General features: G+C 42.9%; 1 protein-coding gene and 1 long non-coding RNA gene across 5 annotated transcripts in view; one reads left to right on the top strand and one right to left on the bottom strand.

The window, feature by feature from the left end:
- Positions 1-8,727: 8,727 nt before the first annotated feature.
- Positions 8,728-17,275, bottom strand: LOC118250860 (uncharacterized). The gene is made up of 3 exons (XR_004779600.2): positions 17,023-17,275; positions 13,166-13,437; positions 8,728-11,215 (listed from the first exon to the last, which is right to left on the bottom strand). It is a non-coding gene; the product is annotated as an uncharacterized LOC118250860 (long non-coding RNA).
- Positions 15,190-18,496, top strand: part of TLL1 (tolloid like 1) — a 132,900-nt gene continuing 129,593 nt past the window's right edge. For 2 of the 4 annotated variants that reach the window (XM_035552359.2, XM_050710500.1), the window contains exons 1-2: positions 15,190-15,947; positions 16,690-16,917. In XM_035552359.2, coding sequence (XP_035408252.1) covers positions 16,761-16,917 — 157 coding nt within the window. In that variant the 5' untranslated portion in view covers positions 15,190-15,947; positions 16,690-16,760. Of the gene's footprint in view, positions 15,948-16,682; positions 16,918-18,496 lie in introns of those variants that run through there. The other 2 variants (XM_050710501.1, XM_050710502.1) reach the window with 2 other exon arrangements.

Genomic DNA, 18,496 nt, shown 5'->3' with positions numbered 1-18,496 from the left:
CTTTTTGAATGATCAAATCTCTTTGTATGAGAAGGGCTATAAATACTCCTTTTGTTTATTCTGCAGCCCAAGGGCAAATCTATGATAGAAACAAGATTCTGCAGCCACAGAGTTATAGAAAACTCAGCATTCTACTGTGCCATTAATAGGAGCTTCTAAGTACTTCTGAGATGACCTAAAAATAAATCAGTGCAACTCTTATGTTTTATAGACAAATTTATTAGAGGCATGGTGGGAGGAGGAGAGAAGAGAAAAATGTATATGTAAACAAATCTTCAGGAAACAACCTTTTTCTACAGAAAGTATATCATGCAAATATGTGGGGAAAACTTGCACTTAAGTAAATGCCCAATGTGAAATCAAAATTGATTAACTTGAATATGTTGGTTGTGAGCCAGCCAACGTTGAGGAGTCTCTGTAGTCAAGGTGCTCATTTGTAGTAAAGAAGGATAATTCTGGTCTAAACTCAATCTGAGGCTACTACTGCAAAAAACTCTCTCATTTGCTGTTTCATTTCACTTAAAAAATAAATCAGTGAAATCTGCCTGCAATCAATAGATCTAAATAGCACTCGATATTATCAATAAACAATGGTATAACACTAGAGACAAACCTCAGATAAAACCTGTAATGTAAATGAAAGATACAGTTACTTGGACCTCTCTGGGACATGGACTCCAGCACACTTAGGCCAAGCAGACAGGTCACATGCTCTCTTTTGAACTCCTGTTGAAAATTAGATGATATTTTACTTCATTATTTCTCCGGAATCATTCCTCCTAACTTTAATTCCATTCCTGAGCAAATTGCAACTATATTTTTATCTCATGCTAATGCTATTTTTGTTAAATAGTTAATTTGTTACCCACTACTTCTACAAGAAGCTAAAGAATCTTTTCACTTAATTTTGAAATGCTCCATAGCCTCTTTGAAGAGAGGCTCTCCATTTCTTTGATCGGAAGAATGGTGAGGATTATATGCAGCCGTTCAAATAATGTTCGTATATACATGAGCTTCTATAATGTCATCAGCATTGGTCTTTTACTGGAAATGTCTTGCACCATAGATGCTTGGATTGTTTCTTCTTCATAGGTACAGGAGGTTGATAATCATTTGGACTATTTAATCCATATCTTTCTTCAATCACATTTTATAACTGAGATCCCAGAAAGAATTCTTATTATCCTTTATTTATGACCTTGCAGTCTGTAAAATTGATTTTCATCCAATTACTATTACTTTGGCTCCCAAGGTCATTCACTACTCCAGTATGATAGTATGGTTCCTTTCTGCATGAATAATTCATTTCCATAACATACCAATAGACCTCAGTGGCATACTTATTTTGTACAGTAAGTTTATGAATGAAAGTATTAAATTAGATTTGTCTGAGAACTCTGCCTAGAAATTTAAGAACTTCTGGTCCAGTGTTTCTTCCTCAGTGTGTGTGAAGATGGTAGATTCACAGTGGCATCATTGAATTATGCTTTCACTATAAAATTTCGAAAATATTTGCAAATGTTAAATGATCCCTGTTTTTACTTCAGTAGGGATGATTTTTATACGCAAAATAACTGGAACAAAATAAAACAGTTTTAAAACTGAAAAGAGGTGATAGAAAACAATGTAGCCTTTTTCTTTACATTCAATGTAGTTTCACCTATACAACGCAGTGTTAAATCTCTGTCTGAGATGGGTAGTACAAGACAAATGGACAGCAAAAAATTATCGTTCATTTAGAAACATACAAGTCTAGATTTCTTCTTTCTTTGAGAAGAAAAAAATACAGTTCTCTACAACAATATAAAGCAATGCTGACACCTACAGAGAATGTATGTAAATATCAACTTATAATTTGCATTTTGTGATATTTTCCAGAATTATTTGATAAAAGAACAAATGACTTAAAGGAAACTTTTAAAACTTAAGATAAAGATTTATTTATCTTAGGTAAGATAAGACTTTGAACATAAAGTATATGCCTTTTTTTTTTTAATTCACTGTCAGCTATTCAGCTTTCTTCATGCACATATGCATATACAAATCTTCTAATGAGTCCCCTAGGAAGTAACTGAAGGACAAAATGGGATTTGTTCAGGTGCTTTGTCTAAAGCTGTGGGCAGTGGATGGAATGATCCACTTGATTCAATAGCAGAAATACCAACAGGGAGAAAACAATGTGCAATGTGTAGCTGGGGAGGTTGTAGTAATATACACTTCCAATTGAATATATATATTTTTATTTTTTTATTTTTATAAATACAACTGTGGATCCAATAGCCATGAACTAAGCCATCAACATAATGGACATTAATATGCAGAACCAGATTCGCTCCCTCAGGACTGTTTCTTCATTTTTCTAATTGCTCTGACACAACAGGATTATATTAATGTTGCTGCATTTTTCGCATCTATGCTCAGCCAGACGGGCCTCTAAAAACTTATGACGTCAAGCTGAGTGGTGCAGCTGATATAGCAGAAGGAGGGGATGCCATCCTAAGGGACCCGGACAAGCTAGAAAAGTGGACCAGCGTGAACCTAATGAGGTTCAGCAAGTCCAAGAGCAAGGTGCTGTATCTGGGTTGGGGCAATCCCAGACAGGAAGACAGACTGGAAGAAGAATGCATTGAGAGCAGCTGTGCAGAGAAGGGCTTGGGGGTTCTAGTAGACAAAAATCTTGACATGAGCTAGCAGTGCACACTTGCATCTCAGAAGGTCAACTGCATCCTGGGCTGAATCAACGGAGGAGTGGCCAGCAGGTCAAGGGAGGGGATTGTCCCCCTCTGCTCTGACCTTGTGAGGCCCCACCTGGAGTACTGTGTCCATGTCTGGGACCTCCAGCACAAGAAAGATGTGGACCTGTTACAGTGAGCCCAGAGGAGGGCCCCGAAGATGATCAGAGGGCTGGAGCGCCTCTTCTACGAAGAAAGAGAGAGCTGGGGATGTTCAGTCTGGAGAAGAGAAGGCTCCAGGATGACCTTAATGCAGCTTTTCAATATTTAAAGGGGGCTTATAGAAAAGATGGAGAGTGACTTTTTACATGAGCAGATAATGGTAGGACAAGGGGGAATGATTTTAAACTGAAAGAGGGGAGATTTAGATTAGAGGTTAGGAAGACATTCTTTACAGTGAGGGTGGTGAGGCACTGGAACAGGTTGCCCAGAGAAATTGTGGATGCCTCATCCCTGGAATCATTCAATGCTGGGTTGGATGGAGCCCTGGGCAACCTGATCTAGTGGAAGGTGTCCCTACCCATGGTAGGGCGGATGAAAATAATTATCTTTAAGGTCCCTTCCAACCCAAGCCATTCTATGATTCTGTGTAATGATTGGCCACATGTGGAGCAAACCTAAATAAAAATTAGCTTGGCATTGAGGAGAGATTACACAGAGGAGACATAGATCTCTTACTGAGTATTTGTTACCAACGTACTAGTATGGGTTATGCTAGCTGTGATACCCCAGTGGTGCAGTAAGGCAGATTCTTCCTTTCCACTGAAGTATATGATAGATGATTTAAATATACAGGAAAAGTATAATTAACAATGAGCACTCTGTACAAGGGAAAAATTATCATTTTTTTCAGAGGTAATTCATAGGCTTGACAGTGGGAAGTACCTATCTAAAACCAGTGATTTAGCAGTGACAGGAATGGGAGGCACTAAGCTGTTTAAAAGAAACATTTTAAAAATGGGAGATGGTTCGTCCAACAGTCATGTTATCCATGCTCCCATTTTGCCAACATCTAGGAGAATTTCAACTCTCAATGAAAATTATTTGAGAAAATTCAGAGTAGGTTTCCAGATCTTGAACTGCTTATGATCACTGAATATTTAGTTTTGGTTGTCAGCATGACTTGGACACAACTCAACTTGTGAGTAAATGGAAACTAGGAAGACAGACTGAATGACTGGAAAGCTTGCCTTTGAATTTATTTATTTATTTTAACTGCAAAGAGCTACAAATCAGAAGGCAATGCTATTCAATAAAGACAAGTCATACTTATTTTGATGCAAAGTGATGAATAAAAAGCCTTCATCTTAGGCTTCTATTGCTTTGGAATCACAAGATTCCATATATTCCATGGAATATATCACAAGATATTCAAAGGTGTATTTGAAAAGTGGGTACATTTAAAATCCTGGAATATTTCATCTGACAGATAACAGTGCTTCACTAGTCAGATTGTCAAGGTTTTCTACTGAAAAAATGATATATTTGGTCTAGCTGATGTGTATTTTCATTTCTACTGGACAACACTAATATTAAAACTCAGGTAAGTTTACCTTGTTTTTTAGCATTGCTTAGGTAGTTTTAGCAAAATGCAAGAAAAGAAAGCATCAGGCTTACCCCTTTCATGTATTACTGACTCTAACAGTGTGCACACTACTGAAGTGTGTAGAAATTTTATATATATTTGTGTATATATGCAAATGTTCCTATGCATGTTTTTGAATATCAAGTTAAACTTTACTGGAAGAATTGCACTAAGTTCAGAAATACCCTTTCTTCTTCAATATTTGCATGTTTACATTTTCAAGGAAAGCTTTTAATGCATGTACACGTTGAGCAAAATCATTGTTCTAAACTGTATTGCTCTGGTGGATATGAGCACAACTGCTACAGCAAAAAGCTTAGCTTGCAGTTTTTGAATACGGTGAGATAAATTTCTTACCACCATCAGGCAAACAAATATAAATTCTGTAATGAACATTTTTGCTTGCAAAGATGCCGTACCTGTCTGTAGCAAAGTAGGAAAGCTCCCTGAACTGTAGCCTGCAATTTCACTTTTCCACTTTTTGTAGCACGTAGAAGATGGATGTTTTTTCTCACCTCTCTCCCTCTTGCCATCAGAGTTTAGACCAACAGCAGCCACACAATCAGCGCATTGTTTCAAAGCAACTAAAGGCAATGCATTGTTATGCTTTTATAGCAGCGTTTGGGGTAGTTAGTGGGGGAAAGGGAAGTCCCTAGAGGTACGTTTTGCCTGTGAGCTGAAAGCAGCCGATGCCTTGCCAAGAGCCTGCCTGTGCTTGCGGCTCCTGGGACGGGGCGCCCAGACCCTGCGGGAGCAAAGGCCAGGGGGAGGCGGTGGCTGTTGCCCGGCCGCCTTTGGCTCTCACTAGGGGTCGCAGGATGCCAAAAAATCAGCATCTGCTAGCAAGGGCAAGGATGCCGGGCCTCTGCAAATCGCCTTCAGTGCCATCACCTGCAGGCTGAGGGAAATCCTCAAGAAGACACGCAGGTTCCACAAGCTGGGAGCATCCATCTACTGCCCCCTGTCCTGGTGGCTTGATAAAACGAGTGTTTTTCTTTCTTTTTTCTTTTTTTCTTTTTTTTTTTTTTTTTCAGATAATCCATAAAAAAAAAAAAAAAGCCTAATGCTGTTACAGTTGAGATTATTTTTGTTGCTGAACTAAATCTGGCTCTTAACTGGAGATTTGGCTAGGCACTGTTAGCTATATTATGCTCATTAAATGCTTGCCCACTGTTGAAAATGAATAACAAATTTTATTTGTAAGTAGCAGTCTTTTTTTCCACAGTGAGGTCCTTGAGTTGTTCCTGGTGTTTCAACACTTCTCTAGCAAAGTACCTGATTAACGTGATTACATCTGTACTATCTGGAGGGCTATGTAAAAAATGTTGTCTACATCAATAATTTTTCTTTTGAAAGTTCTGGTACTAAAATCGAATGACAGATTTGGTTTCAGAAGAGAGCTTTCTCATCTATCTTGCTGCTGACTTTTAAACCAAACATCAGGCATATTTAGGAATAGAAAGATATAGAAACAAATACTCTGTTACTGCAATGATAGTGAGGATGCAAGTTAGAGAGGAAACATAAGCTCTAACAATGCAAGATGCTGATGGATATGAACAAAGTAATCTGTTCATTAAAGTAAACAGAATTTAGGCAGGAACAGGGAACTGATTACAAGTATATCAAACAGTCTTATTCTGAGTTAAGTGAAACATGCGAATATCAAGAACTGTATTCAATAAATAATTTGACATTTGACGCCAATTGAAACGATCATTTCTTAGACAGATAAAAATGAATGAAAGGACAGTTGATTTCAAAAGATGTGAGTGCAAAAGTAATGGCTTTCAGCCTACCTAGGCACACATACAGAGAGAAGAAAATAGGCTTGGGAAGGAGAAGCAGTTGTAGAAGACCTCTTCACAAACTGAGGACAATTTGAAACAGAAGTCATGACCTATTGCTTCAGTATAGTTAACTCTTAAAACAGGAAGATTTGAGACTCTTCTCACTATTAGGATTTTGTGTAATTTCTGCAAAATTTGAAGGTTTATGCTACAGATTTTTCTAGTACAAGGATTTTGTTAATGTGTCTAGTTGCATTTACCTGCAATGTCTGTCCTGCCACTGGTGATTCATGTCACTTGCTATTGAAAAACAGGATCCACACAGATACAAGTTGGCTTATGGTAGACTGAGTTAGGGGTTTTTAGTTGCTAATAAGTTTTTTTTAATAAAGAATAGTTTTTATTGTAACAAAATACACATTAACACATACTTAAAAAAAAAAAAGTCTTATACGTTGTGACAGTTTTGTGTAGTCATAAGCACAAGCACACATCTTGGTTCTTTTGCTCCATGCTTGGAGATTCTGAGAAGTGCAGATGTACGATGCTGTTTTAAGTCTGTACTCATACAGTAAAGGCTTCAGTTCCTATTCTGAAAAGGGCACCCCTGCCAGCACATAGGAAACCCAAACCTAGATGCCTGGAGCATGTATAGTAAATCTGACTCTTCAGATTGGTAGCACATGCATAAAGCAAATTTGCAGTGCTTTTGCAGTGAGACTGGACACTGTATCATGTGCAACATAGAACTGTGGTGGTATAAAAGATGCCTGGGACCTCTCTCACCCTTAACTTTACTCTGTGAATACATGTTTTCAATTTGGCTTCTTGGAAGAATGAAAATTTTATGTAAATGGTGGTTCCATGTTCTGTTTTAATTTTGGAAGTGTTTTGTTCTCAGACTTTGGGCTGGGTCCTTTATATTGCATGTGTGCATGTATGTATGCACACAATTGACAATAATTGTCTACAGTCAGTCATTTGTGACATGTCTAGTATTGCAGTTTGTGTAGCTTTGGGGAGGGTATAAAAATGAGTTGCATGGATTTGGTTCTGTAACTGTTCTGAAGGAAAATTCTACCGAAATGGCTGCAAGTTGAGTTAATGCATACTTATATTCTGTATATATGTGTAATTACTGTAAAATATGCATTATTTACAGCAAATATTGATTGGGGGTTGCATGAAACTGTCACGTTGGTGAGTGAAAGAGCATCAATCTTTAAATTACAATATAATCTCTGAATGCTTCAGACAAAGGATATTAATTATTGCTGCATGGTGCATCAGTGCTGTCTTTTTTAAAAACGTTATGCTGCATAGTCTAGGAAAATGGTCTATTGTAGCAAAGGGCAATTGATAATAAGCACAATACAAGTAATTTTGGAAAGAGCCGGATAATATGAATGCAATGAAATTAGTTTTCTTCATGATCTTTTACTACTGAAGTTTAAAAAAGGTACTATCTAAGCTACCTAAGGTATATGCATTTTTTTCTGGATTGCTGCACTGTAAAATTCAATAACACCTTTGTTAATGGAATGCTGTTGAAAGGGGTAAAAGTTCTCTGCCATGTCGAGAAGTTATATAAATGTTATTGCAAATAAAACAAAGCTAGTAACTATAGGACAACATTGCTGTCATTGATAATGTTTGTATTATGGTTTCTTGCTGTTTTCTGTAAGACAATTGCCATTCTTCCTTTTGGGAGTTGGTGATATATCTTATTTACTTTTGGTGATTCCAAATGAGAAGAATATATTGTGTCTATGTAGAAAACCTAATTAACCCATGGTTTCTCTATTTGCTTTTATTCCTCACCTTCTGTCTTATTGTTATGTGTTTTCTGCAGTAAGTTTGAAGGACATTATTGTATGTGATAAATTGCAATGTAAACTAAAACAGAGGTTTTCATCTGAGCAGTGTATTGCTCAAAACAATGAATCCTGTTCTGCAAGTGTTGAGCTTCATCTTCTAGGAATCAATGGAAGATCAAAATGCCCAGCAGTCACTTAAGATCAGGCTTATCAGAGGCTTTCTTCTGTCAAAAATCATCCAGTGACTCCCAGCTATGTGACAGTATGCTGAATACTGGAGGGTAAGATTAACCCCGTGCACCTAGTCAGTCTGGGAACAACAAAAGCCACTTCACAGTCTAGCAACAACAGTTGTTATGGTTATTCTAGAAAAAAAGTGAACATGGTGCTTTTTCATCCAATCAGTAGACCACAATTTGCCACCTGCTAGAATGCCACCTGAAGTTGTGTTTAAAAAATAATAATAGAAAATCTCAGTAATGTCAAAGTCATCGCTCGTATTACTGCTACTTTGTATGTGAGGGTTGCAGAGGTGTCTTTGATTGGAAAAGACTGGGAATCTGGACTATCTACCAAATACTAGCTTTCAGTTTCACTTGCACTGAATTAAATCAAAGAAAATATTTGGGTCTCTCTGCTTTATGGCAAATACAAGCTGCATTAAGCATATTTTAAAAATAATTTATAGACATAAATTGGACCAAATCTGAAGCTGGCTTTCCTTGTTGTTGTTAAGATTTCAGTGACTACTCTGTAATTTTTTTATACTCTGGATTACTTATTTGAAGGTGACATAAAATGCATATGTAAAATAATTAAATGACAATAAAATGCATGTTCAGTTCAACTTTAATCAAAAGGCTGTTTTGACATTCATAAGTCTCAGTAATAATGTATTTTAAATTAAGGAAGTGCTTACTAGTACCTGAAGTAGAATTATAACTTAAAACATTACAACACTTAAAATGTTCAGCGATAAAATTGAAAACTGCAAAATATTTCAAAAGAATCACAGTAAGGTTTATGACAGAACGGGAGTAGTAATATTATTATTGTATTTTTTGTACTTGTATCATCATTCCCAAAGAAACTGTTCACCAGCAATCACTGTTTAGGAAGACCACTGATAAGTAATTCTGTTCAGTTCATATGCAAGTAAAAAGTAAGTTTGCTGTAGACTTTGACAAGGAGCAACCTCTTACAAAGCTGAGAATTGAATTGAGTGCTTTGCCAATTTGTAAAATTAAACTAAAATTTCAAAACAGTTCCTTAACTGTATTGCTTGCTAGATAATAAAGTAAACCAGACAAAATCAAGTTGGCAGACATTTAGATATCGGTTCTTCATCTGGCAGTCTCTGTCTGAATTCTGAAGAATTGCAAGCTAAGCTCTGCTAAGCTCAGGGCTCATAGGCTGTGTTTTTTAATTAAGAGGAGGGCAGGATGCCTCCTCATACTTGGAATGCGGCTGGTTTCAGAGAAGCGAATATTTAGTATGACCTCCTATACTGAGCCTTCTAACTTTGAACATTGCTTTAACAATTAAGCTCTTCTGGCCCTATGTTTAAATAGCTGTCCACAGCTACTGCAAATTGATTTATTGCCTGATGGGGATCAGGGATGCTGAGCAAACACAGAACAGCTTCTAATTTAAGTATTGCACCGCTGGTTTTGTTGTTGTTGCTTGACCACTTGTTTTAAACATCAGCATGTGTTCTCAATGTAGTTTTATATGCTCTTCTTTTGCAGCTTTTAAGGTATTAAAAATGGAGATGGCATAACACACAGCTATAAGCAGAATGCGGTAGGGTAATTATTATTCAAGTTTGCTGACGCTGTCTGTAAATAAATACTGTTTAAGTTGTTTACATAACTTTGCTTAATTGTAAAGTTTGGGTATAATATTTTCCATGTGGGTATCTGCTGTAGGCTGATTTGTAGTTTTGATTTCTTGTTCTTTAACATTTCTTTTAAATATTTTCTTAAATTACCCAGGTACTTGAAAATGGAGCTCCCAAATATATGGGTTTGCTCCTAATTAAAAGTTGTAGCAGTATTTTTGGAAGGTCTTCAGTATGCTCAGCCTGTAGGAAATGTACTTAAATCTTGAGCAGAACAGAAAGGAGGGAAATGTCAGCCCTTAGGTCAAGGGATGTATCTTTTTTGTTTTTAAGACTACAGACTTACACGTCACCACAGTCAGCCTTGAATGCAGCTTCAGCAGCTATCTTACCTGGGTATCTCATCTGCAATGACATTTTACATGATCATTTTGAGCTATGCCTTGCTTTGGTCTGGAACTGAGAAGATGAGATGCTTTCTCATGCTCAGTGCTCCATGATGTAACTATGGAATGAAGAGGGGCAGGCTGTCTGATTTGAGTAGGGAAGAACTGATCTTGCAGCATGGTAAAGTTGACATAACACTTCTTTCTTTCTAAATCTTTTTTTCACTGGGAAGTGATTAGGAGAAATCAGCAGTGGGAATGGTGGGTGTATTTTGGGACAAGGAAATTGTTTGCATAAGGTAGTGGGCCTGAGATCTTAAGACTAAAAAGAAAGAGAAGGAGGGTTGCAAGCGATCAAAACTGCTTGAACAGAGATGTAAGGCTATACCCTTGGCCAAGCACAAGGGTAACTCCGTAATTGGTTTATAAAGTCGAAGAGCAAGACCAACTTTTTGGTACATACCCAGAGCACAGAACATACAAGGAAGGTGAATGTTGACATAAGTGGAAGTTAAATCATGTGAAAAAGCCGAAGAAAAGGAGCAGCTAGACAATGGGAGTGAAAACAAGCAAAAATTGCACAGCTAAATGTAAATGTGAATCTGAGAGTGAGGAGCCCCAGAATAAGATTAAAGAAGAGTACAGCTAGGACAGCTGGAACAGTGATGAGAATCAGACACTACCATTAACTAGATAAGAAAAACAAAACTGGGATGAAGAGCCAAGAGTGAGGAGAGAATGAGTGCAGGTTAGAAATAACAAACGAAGATAAGGAAAAACAGGGACACGGGGAGCAAACAGATGGGAGTGTGCTATTAAAAAAAAAAAAAAAAGCCCTCTCCTGGAGCTTGGAGGAAAACTCAAGGGTTGCTGTCACTCTTCTGTCAGTAATACCCGTGAAATCCAGTGCTGGAGAGACTTGCTCTGCTTCAAATGCTATGCCAAACACAGGATAGTGGATACTTCATGGAGAAGCAGAAAATTCAAAGCGGTGGATGAATTATGTGGGTGCCATTACTGATGTGGCTGTTGCTGGCAGGAGACAGGTCACATTTGTCCTAGAAACTGAAGGGATTACAAGAACACAAGGAATTATGGGAAGAGAAAGCGTGTCAAAAGTCTTCAGAGAGCTGAATGACCTGAAGACTTCTGTCTTAGCCCTTGCCTTTGCCACAGAGCTCCTTGATAAAGCTGTTTTAAGACTGTAATATTACATAATGTACTAATTATTTGCAGCTTGTTTTTGGATGTGTGAAGACTCCATGGTTTGATCAGAAGCAGCTCTGGATGCTTGGTGAGTAAGATTACTGCAGCTGAAGCCAGTGGAAACTGGGCCTTGAAGTAAGCGTTTTTTATTTGCCAAGTCCTGACAGGTCTACAAGGTATCAAGCCAGACAATCTATAACTGTCTCAAGTGTAATATTCATATCCCCTCATCTGAGGGGTGTATTATGAAACTAAATTAATTAATATTTCCAAAACCTGTGAATAGCAGCAAGATCCATAGAAGCCCATGAGGAAATCAATAGCTCTGTATGCAGAGTAGGATCTGAATGTGTGTGTAGTGAATAAAGCATGCACCATGCTTTCAAAAGTAAACACAAAACATGATATTGAAGGGCTTCTTGTAAATTAAACACAGAGACCTGTAGGGGGAAAACAAAAAGTATGTGGACATACAACAAGCAGCTGTTTCATAATACATGAATAGATGTGTGAGAGAATGGAGAAACAAGGCCTCACAGGTGAGCTCATTGCTGTTAAGATAATGACTGCTTGATTTTTAACCTCAAAAGTTTCACTATAATTTATATTGTTTATTTGGTATGTATCTGTGTTATATATGCCTGATTATCTATTACTGTGGAGAGGCTATTTGCCACAATGCACTTCCAGCTTCAGTACTTCCCTAATGAGTAACAATTTGGAGAATTGGGAACTTCTTAAACATAGCTTCAACTGTTTTGGAAGTGCCCGAGGTACCTAAGGGACAAGGAATGGGGTTAACAGGAGATAAAAGTGGGAACCTAACCAACTCCCTCTGAATTTCACCGTGTTAGCCTCTTGAGAAATCCTGCGAGTCCCGAGGAGCTGACCAGTACTGGTCTTGAGTCTTCAAAGACTTCAGCATGTGCCGAGTTTGGTGCTTGTGAATAAGCCCATTGTGTCCACCCACCTAAAACTGTGCACGAGATTGAGGCCTAAGCAGGAGACAGATAGCCAAAGAATGAGGAGGAGGTGTGAGCAACGGTTTCAGACGTGTGATGGTTTTTTTCTTTTTGGTTCTGTGATTGTCTGCCTTTCTTGCAAACTTGTCCTTTTTAAAAAAGTTCTTCTTTTCATGTGTGTGTGTGGGAGGAGCAGAAAAGCCTTTGGTTGACTGGATTAAAAAAAATAAAATACTACTGCCACTTTTCATGCAATTGTGTTTACCCTTACCTGTGTCCCTGTAATGTATGTCCAAACCAGAAAATTTAAAGAAAAAGGCAAAATGCTTGGAGTTTTTGTTGTTGCTGTTGTTGTGTTCCTTTGGTTGGTTTCCTTCCAGCTCAAGCATTCTGTCTTTCTGGCTATGTGTTCGTTTCTTTGGAAACGGCTGTAGGATGGATTTTTGATTGACTGTGTTGTCAGATGGATTATCAGAGTTGTGAGCTTTTTAGAATGGTAGACATGAATGTGTGATAAGAAAAAAATATTTTGTACTTAAAATGTTTCAAAATTTTGCATCATAAAAAAAAAGCTATATTGAATATTTAACGGGTCACTTAGGGAAAAAGTTTATTTTTTAAAGATGTCAGACAGTTTAGTTACTAGAAAAATTTTATTTTAATGTGAGGAAGGATTTTTACTAATGTGACTGATGGGAATATTAATACCTAAGCAATGTAGGATAGCTTCTGCAGAGCTGCAACGCTTATTTTAAAGAGCGATTTTAATGTGTAGCTGCTCTGGATTACGAGCAGAAAACAGCTTTTACCCTGACCTATACCCGCACCTATTTGTTACAACACTTACGTGCACAGATTTCTGCGTGACTCCCATCTAGTGCTTGTGAGTTTGTTTCCTGCCTGAGTCAGGGCTCCGCAAGGCCAGCTGTCCTCTAGCCTGCTGGCGGTTGGTGCTGCTCTGCTGGTGCTGCTGAGGTCGGGGGCAGATTGCAGGGGGTGACGTCAGTGCGTACCTTGCTGTGAGAGCTAATCGCCCGCTGTGTGGAGAGAGTCTAATAATCTCCTCGCTGGGGAGACTGGCGTGTTCAGGATCGCACGTTGTACGTTCTTCTTCCGTGGCTGCAAAGCGATCAGCAAAGTCAGTGTTTCTGAAGCTCTGTTGACTAACATGGATGCTTGCTCGACTGAGGTTGTTTCTATTTTTGTGTTTAGGTGCATAGGCACAGGAAAGAAAATTGACTTTCTACAGGTGTGTGTATCAAACAAGACTGACAGACCAGCAAAATTAGGTTAGGGAAGGTCCAATAAGTGAAATGAGCAAGTAATCAAAGATGCTGTAAGACAAAATATCCCATTTGTGGACATCCAAAATAACACAAGCTACATTTCTGCTTGGATCAAGCTGACTTCAGTAGCAAAATACAGCCCCTAAACCACGGTACAATACAAGTGAAGGCAGACATCAGCCCAGCCAGTGCTCAGATGGGATGACTCAAGGGTCTCCAATAGCTTCCTTGGACTTAGCACCAAGTGTTTGGCGTCATTGGTCAGGGAAATTACATTGAGGACGAGGGGAAAGAAAAAGGCCACGAGTTTCCCAGGCTTCTCTGTGATGTGGTACGTGGTGGTTTATGTGGGCCTTGTGACATACAGCAAACTGAACGGCTGGGACAGAGACTGTTATTCATTACAGGGGGCTACAGCCACACTTTCAGTGGCAGCCACTCATTCTTTGGCTTTCAACTCCAGAGCAAGCAATATGATGGAGCTGGGAATTACACGGACACAACCGGGATGCCAAAAATGTAAGGAAGCACGGCGCGTGGATGCCTTATAGACATTGACCGTACTTGATGCTAGACTCTTTAATATGCTCTGCTATTAAGCTGTTATTAGCTCTGTCTTAACCGACCTTTCCAGTTCTAATGGCACGAACTGCTGAGTACCCATCTAGAGCAGCGCCAAGCATTCATCTGCAGGAGGACAGAGGCAGAGGAGGGCCTCGGGGAGGGAGGGCGGTATGCTTTTTGTCTCGCTTTTCCCCTTTCCCTTCATTACTTATTTTTCTCCTTAGCAGCCCTTGCTACAACAGCGATAGCAAGCTGTGCCTGCCCGGAGTTTGCGTAACTGCCTTTCCCGGTGCCCCGGCCCCCCCGCCGCGGCACCTGGGGCTGCCCGAGGCCGCGGAGGGAAGGCGGGGGGGGCTCGGGGCGGCTGCGCCCTAAGGCGACGGTGAGGGGCGCGCAGCCCCGGCAAAGCCGCCGGCGTTTTCCGCGGCCGCGGAGCCCCCGCCGAGGCTGGCAGCGCTCCTGGCACGGCCGGGGGAAGAAGGGACCGGCTCCGGATTTCCAGCCCTGCGACAGGGGGAAGGCGACCGAGAAGTGGTGCGGGGAGAGCCAGCCTGTGCGGGGCTCGGATGCGAGGGCGAGCCGCAGCCGCTTCTTCGCGGCAGCCCTTTCAAAAGTCCGCGTTAAATGTGACACCCCGGCGAAATGGGAGCAGCAGAAACTCCCCGCTACCCGCCCCTAACCCCCTCCCCTCCTCCTCCTCCCCCCCCCCGCCCTTTTCCATGGAAACTCGTAAAAAGGAGGAGGAGGAGAGTTTGCTACGGAAAAGTCTCACCTTGGTCTGAAACAGTTTCAGGCGTTTCTGCAGGATCGGAGCTGCCCGTCTCGGGGGAGGGGAGGAGGCAGGCGGGCAGGCAGGGAGGGAGGGAGATCTTTAGCTACCTATCTCTTTCTCTCTCTCTCTCTTTTTTTTTTTTTTTTTTTTCCGCTCGCTCTTATTTTTATTCCAGCAGCACGTCTCTCCACCGCTCCTCCCCGCCCCCCCCTCCAGGTTGATCGGCTGAGAGGAGGCTTTGCGCGCTGATCCCTCCGGGGGCTTTAAAACAAAACCCGGCCCCGGGCAGCCCGCAGCGGCTCGGGGCGCCTCGGCGCTGGAGCGGAGCTGGGCACCGCGGAAACTTCGCTTGGAAAAGAAACCTCCACCGCTTTCCCAGGGATCCACGTGAGAGCAGGAGAGCCCGGCTGCAAGAACTCAGCGCTGCTGCTGCGATTTTACTTTTTGTTCGCCTTGATATAATTTTTTTTTCTGCTGTTTGTTTGTTTGTTCTTACTTTCATTTTGGAACCAGTTCCCAGCTGCTTGGCTGAACTTCTGGAGAGCAGTGGACCTTTTATATTGCCTTCCTCTGTTTTAAACAAACTATGGACGCTTAAACTTTTCTCTTTCCCCCTCCCCCTCGCTCCTTAACCCCCACCCGTCAGCTCATGGGGCTAACACTGCAAAGCAGCCGCAGGAGAGCGAAATACACAGCCACTGGTTTATTTTCCCGTCTCCTAAATTGCAGTTAATTCTTCTCATCCTCCTCCTCATCACCCGTTCTCTCGAGCTTTTTGGCTGCCGGGAGTCGATCTGCGCGTTGTTTTATCTGATCTCGATTCTTTTGTTGTTTTAATGCCGTGCGCTGCTTATCTAGAGAGAGAGCTATATGGAGATAGAGGCATATAGCGAATGCGCGTGTGTTTCCATAAGACTATCAAGGGAGCAGATCAGAAGCAGCCCGGATCCTGACCCTGACTGTATGAATAAGTAAGCAGGATGCTGACGACTGTGTGTTAGTTGCCTGTAAGGTTTTCGTAAGTTAAAGGGGGACGGAGGAGGGGGGGTGGGGGGGCAGACCACAGACAGAGCGTAGAGTAAGTGTTTGTGCGGAGGTGGGGGAAGCTCTGACACTTTTCCCTGCTCCCTCCGGCGTAGCTGCCGCCTCCCATCACTCGGGCTGCGCGGTTTGCCGTAGCGGACCCCCCACCCCCCCCGCTCCCTTTTCTTTCCGTCCGTCCGTCCTTCTCTCTTTCTCCTCTCCCCTCTCCCGGTGGCGGTTCGCTGATGTGCAGCCCGGATCCATCTTCCGGCAGCAGCAGCGGGACCGGGGGCGGCGGCGCGGCGGGAGGCGGGCGCGCAGCGGGGCGCGGAGCGGGGCGCGGGCAGCGGCCGCCGCCGCCTCCTCCTCCTCCGCGGGAAGTTTGCCCGGGCTGTGGCAGAGGCGAGGGGACGCCCTGACGGCCGGGAGCTCCCCGAGCTCTCCTCGTCCACCCCCCTGCGCCCAGCCACGCACCCAGCCGCTTCTCCCCGCTGGGCTGGGGGCAGGAGGGGCAGCGGCGCTCATGCTGCGCGCTGCCTTGCGCCCGTCTGACCGGGGCTGCCTGGAGAGCACCGGCTCTCCGAGGAGCCTCTAGGTGGAGAAGGAAAAAAAAAAAACACCCAAAAAACCCCCCAGCCAACAAAAATAACCGACCGAGCGAGCAAAATCCCAAATCAACCAAAAAAAAACCTGTGGTTCCTCCATCCCTTACCCTCCTTTTTCAAGCCGGCGTGGACAGCTGAACCGTCCGCCTAATTCATCTGCGCCCTGTCCACCACCTCTCTGCCCGAGGGAGGATGAAAATGCTTTGCTGGAGGATGGCACTGTGGCTGGCCGGGTGGACTGTCTGTGGGAAGCCTTCCTCCTGCTCTGGCCTCGATTATGACTACACTTACGATTTCACCGAAGAGGATAAAGCCGAGGCGATAGATTATAAGGATCCTTGTAAAGCCGGTAAGTGACTTCCACGTCCAGGGCAGCTCCCCCCCTTTTCCCGGCCGGTGGCCGTGTCTCGGCCGCAGTTACGCTGTGTGCTGGGGGGACAGGCCGGGGGCTCACCTGCTCCTCCTCGGGGGGCGCAACCGGAGCCTCGCGCCCCGCTCTCTGACCTCGGGAAGGCGCCCGGGACCCCCCTTGCTGCGCCCCCCCTCCCTTCCGTGCTGCCGACCGGGGGGCAGGAGAGGCTCCGCTGGGGGCAGCGGGCTGGCTGGGGACGGGGCAGCGGCGGCGGGGGGCGTCTCGGCAGGGCTCAGAGGTTTGCGGGCGGGATCGGGCCCCGCCGCACCGGCGGAGAGCAGCCGGGCCCCGCAGGCGGCGCCGGAGGGCGGCGGCGGCTCCTCCCGGGCTCCTGCCCGCCCCCGCGGCGGCAGCGGGCGCCGCCTCCCCGCGCTGCCTTCTCCGCAACCTGTCACCCCTCCTCGGCCCGGCACCCCGGCTCCCGGGGCCGCCCTCGGGGCTGCGGTGCCTCGGGGCGCCCCGTCGGGGCGGGCGGCTGCGCTGCGCCCTCCTGCTGCGCGTCCCGCGCAGAGCCGGGGCAGCCTCACTCAGCAAGGGAGCCCTGTCCTACAGCGCGTCCTGATGTGGGGCTCCGGTGCCTTGCACTAGGTATACAGCCCGCGGGTCGCTGAAGTTACCGGCAGCCTCGCTCACCTTACAAGCCCGGTTCTCTGGTGTTAAAGTGGACAAGTGAGTCTTGATGCGCTCTTCAAAACGTGCTGCCAGCCGTGGTGGTGGTCCTCTCCCGACAGATCTGTTGTCAAAGAAGTGCCTAAGTTTTCCAGCAGTCTCCTTTGCATTAATTAGTTATTTTATATTCTGAAAACTAGTTCAGCCAAAGGTTGTGTTCGCTATGTCTGTGTGGTTTTGTTTAATTTATTGAGGAGAATGTGGTGAACATATATGCCAAATATGCAGACGCTATGTTTTCCTAATCACAAAAATATTTTGTTCCTAAGTGTGAATTGTTAGGTCCTACTTGCCTACAACTGAGGAATGCCCAAGTTCAGAAAGAGTAGGAGCAACTGCAAACAAAACATTATTATTATTATTATTCCAATTAGTACTCACAAATGTAAGTGACTGGTCATAATTAAGTTGAACTCTTTTGTTTTCTGGTTTGTAATTCCTTAAAAAGATTCATACAAGTCGTTTTATTTAATGAGATATAAGTGTATACTCTGTCTGCTGTGGGATTTCTGTCATACTTCTTGGTTTGCAGTGGAAGTATTTAAAAATTACAATTCATGACAGTGTTTTAAGCTTATGCATGAAAGATGATGGTAAGACACTGTGGAATATGATTAGTGTTGACAGTTGCCTGCCATCACTTTGTTTTGTTTAGTTTAGAGGAAAAGGCATACATTTAGAAAGTTTGGCCCATTTAGTTATTTCATGGAAGTTCTTGCTGCTGCTGCTGCTTCTTCTTGAGGTGCTTAGAATCACAGACTACTACTGTGATAAGAAACAGGTAGATGCATGTAGGGTTAGTTGTATGTTGTTCCCATTGATCTTAAAAGCAATTGCTTTGAGTGAG

Source organism: Cygnus atratus, chromosome 4 (genome assembly GCF_013377495.2).
Source record: "Cygnus atratus isolate AKBS03 ecotype Queensland, Australia chromosome 4, CAtr_DNAZoo_HiC_assembly, whole genome shotgun sequence".
Classification (NCBI taxonomy): Eukaryota; Metazoa; Chordata; class Aves; order Anseriformes; family Anatidae; genus Cygnus; species Cygnus atratus.
Note: the sequence above shows the minus strand (reverse complement) of the source record. Positions and strands in the feature narration are given on the sequence as shown.